Source organism: Dermacentor albipictus, chromosome 3, assembly GCF_038994185.2.
Source record: "Dermacentor albipictus isolate Rhodes 1998 colony chromosome 3, USDA_Dalb.pri_finalv2, whole genome shotgun sequence".
In the NCBI taxonomy this organism is placed as follows: Eukaryota; Metazoa; Arthropoda; class Arachnida; order Ixodida; family Ixodidae; genus Dermacentor; species Dermacentor albipictus.
Genome location: NC_091823.1, coordinates 6,852,751 through 6,865,000, shown reverse-complemented (window position 1 = coordinate 6,865,000; position 12,250 = coordinate 6,852,751). Strand labels below are relative to the sequence as shown.

At 46.4% G+C, this 12,250-nt stretch overlaps 2 protein-coding genes across 7 annotated transcripts in view; one reads left to right on the top strand and one right to left on the bottom strand.

Moving 5' to 3' along the window:
* LOC135895998 (polyunsaturated fatty acid 5-lipoxygenase-like) overlaps positions 1-12,250 on the top strand; it is a 443,319-nt gene that overhangs the window by 183,310 nt on the left and 247,759 nt on the right. The window contains exon 2 of the mRNA XM_070535007.1: positions 11,735-11,838. Coding sequence (XP_070391108.1) covers positions 11,735-11,838 — 104 coding nt within the window. The remainder of the gene's footprint in view (positions 1-11,734; positions 11,839-12,250) is intronic.
* nwk (nervous wreck) overlaps positions 1-12,250 on the bottom strand; it is a 179,391-nt gene that overhangs the window by 30,749 nt on the left and 136,392 nt on the right. The gene's annotated exons all lie outside the window — the stretch shown is intronic.

Sequence of the window (12,250 nt, the reverse complement as noted above, 5' to 3'; positions counted from 1 at the left end):
TACGACCATCGCGTGAGGAACGCGCGGCGCTCCTGCAAGCCAGTCCCAGCCACCACGTCAGAAGACGCGCTGTAGCTTTCTCGACTTTGCTTAGGCACGCTGGGCCCAGAGAGCTTTCGCCATCTTTTGCCCGGGAAACTACAGCGAGTATATAGCTCTATATAGGGTGTTCCAGCTAAAGTTAGCCAAGCTGTTCAAAGAAATACAATATTTTAAAAGCACGGTGCAAGATACGTTTTTGAGACCTACGGTGTTCGGCCGTCTGACCTCTGACGACCGAACACCGTATGCCTTATAGTTGTAAGTTGCACCATGTTTTTTAAACTTTTTTTTTCTGTTGAACAGCTTGACCGCCATCAGCTGGAACACATGGTAAACTTAAAGGCTCCTGTCTTCAGTCCACAGCATGCATGGTACGGTATCAGAGGAAGACATCTTTGAAGAATTAAGACCGTGCCCTCGTAAAGGTTGTAGTGGGGCAAACTAAAGCCTGTCACAATTGACGTGGATGGGGGGATTTTAAAGGAAATAAAGGATTACTAGTGCAAATAATCATAGCAAGAACAGCAATCTCCACATTCAACTCCAGGCTGCCCAGAGGGCCCACGACATTGCAGCGGGACTTCATCTCCCGGTCCAATCGTGGGCGGAGCCACCGACTTGATCATCGGGAGCCTTCGGTTTTGGCTCCCGAAGATCTCAGTCCCTCAGGACTCAAATAAACTTCTTGTCATGTCATGCCATGTCATGTGATTTCATAGGTATAGAAAGGACTCCTAGGACAAATAATCATAGCTGCTGAAGCTAGCGGATTCTCAATGTCAATGCTCTCGTACTACAGGATTTACCAGATGGCCCTCTGTGGGAAATACGTGGGCATGTCCATGTCCTGAAGCCTGTTGTTTCAGTTGCTACTGTGATGAGATCGCATGGGCTCAACCACTCAATGGCGGACCTGAAAGCATCAGGCCCACCATTCACCATTAGCCCACGCCTTACATATTGGCAGCGGGACGCAATTCCCACCCATCCCATTCATGTATATTGCACACTTTGCTTATTGCCCTTTGCGGCATTTCGCTTTCCTCAGGTGCTTCTCCGGTTTTGCAAATGTTAATATTGCAAATATGTGATTATGCAAATGTGAGTATGTGATAATTTTCTTCCGTGCTGAAATTTTTCGGGGTGAATTCCACTCTACGTTTATTTATTTGGGTGATTGTCGCCTTTGATATTTTTTGTAAGTCAGTTCCTTCTATTTTAAGATGTTGCAATTGTATCAACTACCATTCTGCTAGTTCAGTCTCATAGTGTACGATTTAGCCAGCGACGACCATCGTTCTTAGTCAATTGAAAGCCTTTGTAATTATGTCAAGTTTTCTTTCCGTCCTCATATATATTGCATTTCGCACCTTGTTTAAACGCTGTCGTCGTTGTTTTATGTATCGCGTAGATTTACCTCGTGTTCTCTGTAAATATTGTGAGATTCTTACGCTCACTGGATTACGCGAAGGAAACCGTCGATGTCAGGAAGAAGTTGTGGCGAAGCGGCGAAGCAGAAAGAGCAAATGGCGCCAAAGTGAAGCTGGTTCATGATAAGCTTAAAGTAAACGGTGAGCTCTATGAATGGGATCGAAAACGGAACATTCGTTGTCAGTGCAAGCATAAACAAGATAAACCAAAACGTCACAACGGCTCTGAAGCTTCCGCTCATCGCGGATCGCGTATGCCTGAAGCGGTGGATAGCGGGGGCGGGATGCCACCTCAGCCGGCGCGATCATAGCTCAAATTTCTTTCAATAAATTCGCGAAGCATTGTAAACAAAGTAACAGATTTAGAATACTTACTTATTACATACAGTCCCCACATTATGGTCATAACAGAGACATGTCTGAATAGTGTCATAACGGATAACTGCATTGTGCCGCCGGGATACAAGATTTTTCGATGGGATAGGGACACTCGAGGTGGTGGTGTAGCGGTGATAACTAAAAGCACAATGGCGGCAATAAAAGTAGATTGCCATTTACCAGAAACCGTGTGGTGCAAGGTGAATTACGCCAACATTACATATCTTATTGGGGCCGTCTACAGACCGCCCAGCACTCCGCCCGAGTTTCTAGAGGACTTAAATATGTTTTTGTGTGATCATGTAAATGGAAACACAAGACTAATAATGGCTGGAGACCTCAACTTACCGCATATTAACTGGGAAAGCTTTTCAACTGGTCATGTAGAAACCCGTAGCGCTGATAGGCTATTAGAGCTAATGTTTTCTCATAATCTCACACAAATTGTAAAAGACTGCACAAGAATCACCCCTACGTCACAGTCATTGTTAGACTTGGTTTTCATATCAAGTAAAGTGGACGATTACGCCGTATCAGTTGAGGATGGCATATCGGACCACAGAATGGTTGTGGTTGACGTGTTCTGTGACATCAGCATTCGAGCAAAGCGTCACGCTCATGCACATGTTAAAGACTACGGTCGTGCTGATGATACGACTATCATTGACTTTTTAGAAACGTCGCTTAGCGAATTTGAGGTGATATCAAGGCTTGAGTCGGTTGAACAGCTTTGGGAACGTTTTAAGAAAATTGTGCAGTACTGTTTAGATAACTACGTACCTACTCGCACTAAAAAAACAAAACGAAGAAACCCATGGATAAACCGAAAAATAATTCAGATGAAGCGCAGAATAAAAAGACTGCGCAAAAATAAAAGGTTCCCGATGGAAATATGGCGTGCAAAAGAAAACTTGAAGGCAGAGATGGCGCAGTCTAAAAAACAATTTTTTAATAACACCCTCACTAACTTTCTGAAGAGCTCTCCACGAAAGTTCTGGCTGTTTTTTAAGGAAACGAATGAAGGAATTGAACAGATTGTAGAAGGAACGGAAGTAATTACGGAAAGGCCTGTTATCGCTGACAGATTCAATCGATATTTCCAGTCAGTGTTCTGTACGGAACAGGATGACAACAAAGAATATGAATCGGCTCCTACATTGCCACTTCAAGCAGGTAATATTAATATTAACCGAGAAGGCATATTTGATCAGCTGCTCCTTCTGGACACGAAAAAGTCATGTGGGCCTGACGGTATACCGAATGAATTTCTGCGAAGATTCGCGGAGTGGTTGTCGTATTACCTAGTAATTATATTTCAGAAGTCTTTAAAATGCCACTCGCTACCTCAAGATTGGCGCAGAGCAATTGTGGTCCCAATTTTCAAAGGTGGCAATAGAACAATGTTAAGCAATTATAGGCCTGTGTCTCTCACATCGGTGTGTTGTAAAATATTTGAGCATATAGTGGCAAAATACATCAGACAATTTCTGGAACAAAATGACTTATTATGTCCGTTTCAGCATGGATTCCGCAGTGGCCTTTCAACTGTAACGCAGTTGATCGAAACGATTCATGATTTCTGTGTTGCTATAGATGCCTGTGTACAAGTCGATGTTATATGCATAGATTTTGCGAAGGCTTTTGACAAAGTTTCACACCGTAAACTGCTCTACAAGCTTCGCAATGTCGGTCTTAGTGAGGATGTTCTCGATTGGATAGGAGCGTATTTAACTGATCGCCAACAAGCAGTCCGAGTGGCAGATACTATTTCAGGAAATCGTCAGGTGTATTCGGGCGTGCCGCAGGGTTCCGTACTAGGGCCACTCCTTTTTCTGCTATACATTGATGATATCTCAGTGGTTGTCCAATCACCTGTAAGAATTAAGCTTTTCGCAGATGATTGCCTAATTTATTGTCCGGTAACATGCAGGGAAGATCAATTTAAACTCAACCAGTGCCTTCAAAACTTAAGCTCGTGGTGTCAAAAATGGGGTATGGAAATTAATTTAACAAAAACCACTTACACACACATAACAAAAAGAAAGGAAGTGTTCTCGTTCACATATAATATTGCTGATAATATACTGGTAAAAGTATGTAGCTTCAAATATTTGGGTATAACCATAACAGACAAATTGAACTGGCGTCCTCATGTTGAAAATATTTGTCAATCAACATTCAGGAAGTTGTGCTACTTGCAAAGAAAATTACGCCATGCGACGAAAGAAGTCAAGTTGATTGCTTACAAGACATATATCCGTCCGAGCCTAGAATACGCTGGTGCTGTGTGGAGCCCACATCAAAAGGTTTTAAAACATAAACTAGAACGAATTCAAAGAATGTCAGTTCGCTTTATCTGCTCTAAATATCGACGACGTGACTCGGTAACTGAAATGTTAAAAATATGTAACTTGGAACCACTGGAATTAAGAAGGCAGAATCAGCGATTGAAATTGCTTTTTCAAATACTACACGCAGATGTGAAAATAAACAAGGATGATTATCTGACGCTCTTTCACAAAAGGCTACCACGAACAACACGCAGTACATTCGTGCAACCAATATCAGCTCGAACAGACTTATTCCGCTTTTCTTTCTTTCCTGACGCTATTAAAATGTGGAATGAATTACCGAATGATGTGGTACAAAAAAATGCTATGAGTGATTTTGAGGTTGGCCTTGACAAGTATTTCGCTCACACTGTATAGCTTATATTTGTTCCTTGCATGTAGCTGTGTGTTCTTTTTCTACAAATGTTCTATGTATTACAAATGTTCTACTAGAAATGATCTTCAATATTTGTTCTATGTATTACTGACCCTCCCTGTAACGACCCTCAAGTGAGGGTTAACAGTATGACTAAATAAATAAATAAATAAATAAATAAATAAATAAATAAATAAATAAATAAATAAAACGTTTCAATATGCTAGTTGTGTTTTGTGTCACAACTACACAACAAGGTCATTATTTAAATAGGAAGTTCCCACGTACATTGCTTGGAACCACCTGCCTCAGATTGTTTTTGAATTCGACTTGAAAACCTGCAAAGCCAGGCTCAACATTAGAGTCGCGTTTGTTCCGTTTTATTCAGTATAATTAAGTTTTGACTGCAGTTAAAGTTAAAATGGCTGTGACAGCGTTCTGTGCTCCGTCGCCCGGCGCTCGTGCTTCCCATCGCAGACGTGGAGCTACGTGCCGGAGCTCGTTCGACGAGCTCGTTCAGGAAGAGAGCGCAACGACTGCTGATAGCCTTCCTGCAAGACACGGGGCTCATCGGCAGCTGGTGACACACCCGTGATCTCAACTCGAAGGAGGATCAGGCGGAACAATTGCCGGCTATGTATGCCAGGCTAACCCCGCCTGCTTCAACATCACCACCACCACCACCACCCCCATATCGTTCGACGAGTCGGACGGCGGCCGTCGGGATTCACCACGTCGCGGCGAGCAACAAAGCGCACCTTCGCGTAATCGGGCTCGCCTGCAGAACGCCTCGCGACGCCCGACAGTTTAACTCGGAACCCCGCCACAGTGCGATTCGTTTCTGGAGAAAAACAAAACGCGTCGGGAGGCCTTTTCGCCGAGGTGCCCACACTTGGGGCAGGCGCATCCCGGAATGTTTTCGAGTGGTGCCGGCCGGCAGGATGCGGGAGCGAGCACGCGCCAACGGGCCGGCGACCCTTGCGAGGCTGCGCGGAGCTGGCTCGCGCGCATATGGGGCCGCGGCGCTCGAGGAGAGGTGCCTCGGGGCTCGCCGCTAATTAACGGCACCAAGGCGCGCGCGGCCGACCGGAGTCGCCGCCGAGGCGGAGAAGCTGGAGGCGGCCTCACGTCCGGCACGGGTGTTGCGCGCGGGTTAAAGCGCCACAAAAGTGAGGAGCGCGTCGAGGGAAATGCGATTCATTGCGTTACGTTGAGTCCAATTGGGCGAGCCTGCTGGCGAATGTCTATAGCGGTATGAGATGTATCTATACAGGAGGTACTCTTGGCTGCGTGGATAGCCCATGCATATTTAGTTGTTGTGATCCTTTACTCTCGAAACTACAGAAGAAGAAGAAAATTGACAGCTCACGATGAGCCAGAGATCAGCAACAAAGAAACAAACAAACAAACAAATATATATTTAAATATAGTTTTGCGACTTCTGCATAAAGTATATTACGGCTGGGTTCACTTGGTGCGCTTCGGCAGTGTTTCAAGTTATATTCCGCAATCAGGCCGTTAACTCATGAGCTCGACAGCAGAGAGGATTTGCTCGAAGCGACGCCTGAAACGAAGACGCCACGCGAGCAGGCGATCGCGTTGTAGCTTCAAGGCACATTTTCATTTGAGCTCTGACGCAATGTGAAGTATGCCAATTCTTTCTTAGTCTTAGAAGTTATGTAAGCACCAAAAAGCTGACTGCACCTACACGTGACTTGCAAATACGGGAGTCTTATTCTTCTCGATGCAGGAAAGATCAATCGTCGCGTAGGCTGAAGCCACCGTGTTTCCGTGTTAACATATTCCTATAGATCACCACGGTTCGCTGACTCAAGACAAGGTGTGAAGATGAAACGCGATGCACACCCAACTTTTCTCACAGCGCCGGCTTCTCGCGCAATGCATTTAAGCGGGTGAACCCGAGGGCAAGCCTCCCTCGCAGGCGCCGGCCGTGGCAGAGGAGCCACGCCCATTCGTGCCTTCTTCGTGGTGCGTGCCTTCCGTCCGTGGAAGCCGCGGCGCTTTCTTTCCTCGAGCCCCGAAAGCTCTCCGCCGCGCGCGCAACGTGGCCGATAAGGATCGCTCTGCCGCAAGGCCATTAATTTGCGGAAATAGGGAGGCCAGGCTCGCAGAGAACTGAAACGCCCCGCCCCTCTCCTCCGGAGCTCAGGCGATGACCAAAGTGCGCACGCGCACGAGTCCGAGGAGGTCATCCCCTCGTCTCGGTTTTTATCAGAAAAGTTTCAGCCGAGCCAGTCATTCCGCGCCCGGCTGATCTTTCAAGAGGAGCTCAGCGGTCCGCCAGTTTTGCCACATGCTGGCACGTTCAAAAAAAGGCGATGCACTGTTAATCGCTGTGGTACATGGCTCGTGTTCTGTAGCATGCTGGGCGTGTGTTGCTGGCGATTTGGTTTTGCTTTTTGTGATTTTGTGAAGATGCATCACTCGAATTATTTTGGCATTGCCCATTCCGAGCAGCTGTTTAAACAGCTAGCAGTGCTCTTTTGAAACATGTCTGAGTCGGCGTACTGGCCCTCAGGCTTTCCTTCCGCGATGGACCATCCAGTCCTCAAAGATCTACAGTTCCATTTTTTCAAGGTGTGTGTGTGTGTGTGTGTGTGTGTGCGTGCGTGCGTGCGTGCGTGCGTGCGTGTGTGTGCGTGCGTGTGTGTGTGTGTGTGTGTGTGTGTGTGTGTGTGTGTGTGTGTGTGTGCGTGTGTGTGTGTGTGTGTGTGTGTGTGTGTGTGTGTGTGTGTGTGTGTGAAAGGGGGATGGGAGGGGGTTGAGGGAGTGTCCTAAAGTGGGGAGGTCTTGCTTTCTGTGGGGAGTTGTTGATGAATTTGAGTACTTCTTCAGCGATCTTTTCATGCATGCAACAGATATACCTAGTGTCTCGGCGAACACTTTCAAAAATTTCTGAAGGTTGCCTGTAGGAGATAGCACAATTCTAGTTCATGAACTGGTCTAGTCGAAGGGGTGGACATTACTTGCACAAAAATTGAAATGCACATCCGACTGATTAACAAACAATACTAATTAAGCCATTAAGTAATTACCTTATGGCCCTTTTTGCGATTTACAAGTCCTAGCCGTGGAGTTCACAAGGCGGATCCACTTGGAACGAGTTCTCAGGATGACACTAGTGTTGAGATATGAATTGCCGAACTTTGCGGTGAAATGCTTTGGCGTTCCAGTTACTTTTGTGCTTCAATGCATCAAACGACGTTTTGTTAAGGCAGTAACTGGAAACGCCAATGCATTTCTCCGCATAGTTCGGGAATTAACACCGCGAAGCTGGTGTCATCCTGAGAATTCGTTCCGAGTGGATTCGCCTTGCTTACTCCAAGGCTAAAATGTGTAACTTGCAATATGAGCCATAACATAATTAATATATGGGGTTTTACGTGCCAAAACCACTTTCTGATTATGAGGCACGCCGTAGTGGGGGACTCCGGAAATTTTGACCACCTGGGGTTCTTTAACGTGCACCTAAATCTAAGTACACGGGTGTTTTCGCATTTCGCCCCCATCGAAATGCGGCCGCCGTGGCCGGGATTCGATCCCGCGACCTCGTGCTCAGCAGCTTAACACCATAGCCACTGAGCAACCACGGCGGGTAGCCATAACATAGTTAGCTAGAAACGTTATTAGGGAATTTTCGTTAATTAGTCAATCAGGCATTATAATATTTTGTGCAAGTAATGTCCGCCCCTTCGACTAGACCAGTTCGTGAGCTATAATGCCACAGGCAACCTTTAAACGTTTTTGAATGTGTTCGCTTAAACAACCCGTACATTTGCAACAGATATGCAGATAAACATTTCGAATACATAAACTTTTTTCTTTTATTTAGGTTTCCTTTCTTTCTCAATTTCCACTCAGGTAGCACGAAAGAACTGCCTCTCAGATAATACAACGAAGGAACATTTGAAAAAAAAAAAACTGAGAAGCTAGAACCATAAACAGAGCATGATACAAAGCACAGACGAACGGGGGAAACTTTTCCTATTTTTTTTTTCTTTTTGGTACCCTGACTGCTGTATAGACGGTACAGTTTCGCTGCAGCGTAGTAGTCATACAGTGCGCCTTGGCGGATATATCTGTTTCTGTCGTAGTCGCAACCATTATGCATATTGCCCATGCAGCCTGTCGTCGCGTCAGCCGTGACTGAGGCATGCAAACTCCTTTCTTTCCCTCCTTCCGTTTTATTGTTGTAAGGTAGCCAGGCTTTACAATATACAAAAATATTGATTGAAGGTGAGACTATGGGAAATCTACAACAGTGTTCACAAATTTACCTTTCGGTGCGCGTTATCGAGCTGGGAGAAAATCTGACAGCCATGGAGCACATTCACCTCGCAATTAAGAGCGAGGCGGGATCGCGAATGTTGGCGCAACTATAGCGAAAGAAACATCGCTGATGCAATGGTACACAGGCGTTCGCCGCCGCTTACGCCCGGTGCTTGGGCGACGTGGTCCGGACTGTGCGCGATGCACAACGTGACGAGTGGCCTCCGCACGTTTCACTTGCGGGGACCCGTCTGCCACAATAGTAACGTTCGTGGCTGCTCTCGCTTTGAGGGACCCAGCAGAGAGAGAAATAGAATCAACTGTAACTACAGCTAACACGTCAGGGATGCAGCTTGTTGTTTAATTTTACAGAATGCTCGTGGGCATCAACTTCACGAAAATAGTGTCAACTTGTTCGAAAAATCAACCGTGATGCTTTGTACCATAGGCGAGACCACAGCGGCCAATACACCCTGCGCATTAGCTGACTTTTTGTTCAGGCGCACATTATATGCCTACAGTCACGGTGTCTACGTAAAAAGACACGACTTCTGTTGCGTTTATCAGGCCGTGACGACAAAGAACAGGCGTGAAGATTGCGCTACATGCAAGGTCCACCGTTCTGATGAAAAGTACTGCCATAGCACTCTGGCGCGTGGAGTATCACCACGCACTCAAGTTTTGAAAGAGACCGTTACTGTAGCTGGCGTAGGCATCGCCAATAGCAGTATATATCGCCTTAGAATGGTTCTGTTGCCTTTATTTGGGATTCTATACATGTAACGCGTCACATAACAGTAACTCTCACATAACATACACAAACACTGACGCAAGAAAAAGTGCTAAAAGCAGTCAGTGAAGTAGTCGTCCCTTACAGAAGTCGTTACGTACACTCTTTTATATCTATGTCTATTTTATGTAGAGCTAATAAATTTCCTGTTGAAATGCAACTGAGGGACACGCGTCATTGTTGCAAGCGCTGTTCATTCAACACTCTTCGGCTTGATATAGACACTCGCAAATTTCTCTATTTATTCACACGATAGTTAATAACATAGCCTCCCAAATGCTTCTTGTATATTTTTCTCTTTCTCTCTTTTCGCTCAAGGCTTCATTGAGTATTCGGAGAGTCGCGGAGATTATGCTGCCTATGGTTTAAAGTGAGAGCGAGAGGGGAGAGGGAAAGGAAATGTTCGCTTTACTCTTAACAACAAACACCCCTTTCCGGGGCCATAGACAGTGCATCCGGTTCCCGTACTGACATGATTTGTGTGCTTCCGAGCAAACTTCGCGTGTGTAGCGCTTGTTGAAATCTGCACCTTGATTTTTTTTTATTTATTCATGCCCTAGTGGCGCACTTGGGATTTTGGCATAGCCGGCTCCACCTGCGCATATATCTACATTTACGTTTTAAAATGTCGCCCTACAAACTAGCTATCGCACTGCAAAGGTGAGAGAGGCGGGTTCGATCCCTGGAGAGGGATAGTTTGTTTCTCTTTTTTTTTAACTACCACGCTTTGTTTGCCAACAAACAGCACATGTTCAGTTCATGGCCCCACGCTACTTTCCGGTGGGTGATGATTTTGATAATCATGAAAACCGCAGTGACAATGGCGATGACGCACTTAAGCTTCTTGTGTCGGTCGACGGGCATATCTGAAACGTAATGCCGCAGAAAGAAAGGAAGAGAGAAAACAAAGAAAAGCCCTGTGTAGAAAACCTGAGCCGCGTGCACATGCACCGTTCGAGCGGCGCAAACTGCACTGCACTAGTCACGGCATAGCACCGGCTATCTCCACGTCGCACGTCACCACTGCGCGCTACGGACAGTGACGCACAAGCGCGTCATACTGCTTCGCGCTCACTGGGCACCGAGTCCCCGCCGTATTGCGGATTCCCTGAGAACTTACTGGGCTACGGCAAACCAGCTCTGCGGAATTCCGCAAGGTGGAGGAAATATCACGAAGGAGAAAAATTGTCATCCACCCGTATGTAGCACGAAGCTACAAAGGAAACACATACTGGTTGCTCAGGAAGAACGCTTCGCATTTGAGGAAAAATTCGTCCTGTTCCGGGATTGATTTTTTTAAAATGTTTATCTAGTTGCTAAATGTAACATGGCTGCACATCTTCGGAGCGGAAGTCAGCGTCAAGGGCTATTCGCAGTTTTAGAAAAAGAACGAGAGGATAAAAACAAATAAGAAAAAACGAGAAAGCAACAGCAAGAAAAGCCGCTTGTACGTCGACGTTCTCCATGCCGACAAACACGAATAGTAGCACCGAACGCGCGTAATCGCATGAGTACCTGAAAAGAATCCTGGCACGTGACATAACAGCTCCTTATATTACGCATATTGCTACTATTGCTTCCACGAAGTGGGCTCGCAGAATGGCTTCCTTCCTCTTCCCCAGCTTCGTGACCACTGCGTGCATCTTGCAAGGGTGGACTGGGCCATCTCAAAATTTTTCTACTTAGTTCTTGCGGTCATTTTGGTCTCGTGAATGAACTTACACTCTCCTTCCGTTTACGCGCAAGATACATCCAAAGCTATCGCTGGTGAACATCCATGGCTGTCCACAGACGCGTCTTCCATAGAACAGCGATGCGGTGGCGACAGTAAGCTAAGTAAGCTAAGCAGTGAAAGATGTCGTAGGGGAAGGAGCAGCACATTGGGTCATTATCTGTTACCGCTGGTATAACTGCGACAACATCTTGAAAGCTGCAGCCATGAGCGCAGACAGAAAGTCATGCTGTTCCTGAAACACGACGTCCCGCGAACTCGGCCGCCATTTCTGACCTAACAAGACCCCGTTGCTATGTATACCATTAGCGATTGTATGTAATTTCATAAATCTAATGGTGATGTGCAATTCTTTTGTTGCTACAGGGCTGCCGAGCTGCAGCTCCATTTGTGGCCGACTTTGGAAATAATCCTCCACATTCCTGGCGCCCACAGAGAGAAGGATCCCGATGCGCCGAGGGATCTCGCAGGTGATTACACACGGGACGGCGTTGGCCGACGTTCTCTCCGTTCGCGCTCCTTCTTCCGCCCGGTTCCACGCTGAGTGACCATTTATTAGCGAGCCTTATGGCGAACTTGGATGGTGACTTTTTATCTCGGCTGACGACAGTTGCCGTCAGAGACGGTCGTACGTGCGATTGAGATCGGAAACGAGCATTTTTTTTTTGGTGTCACGAAAGACGGATGGACCGTCTCTGCACTGTCAGCAACTTGTAGATGAATGAGGCTCGGTCCTGGAGCGACTAGCAGTAAACGTATCGTTTGCGCGGCTACCTCACGTAAAAGAATTTCGAAACGGATAGAACCTCAAAAATATCAGCCGACGAGCCCTATTGGCTGCGGCCGATCAGAACACTCAATGGCAAACGAGAGGTTTCGGTA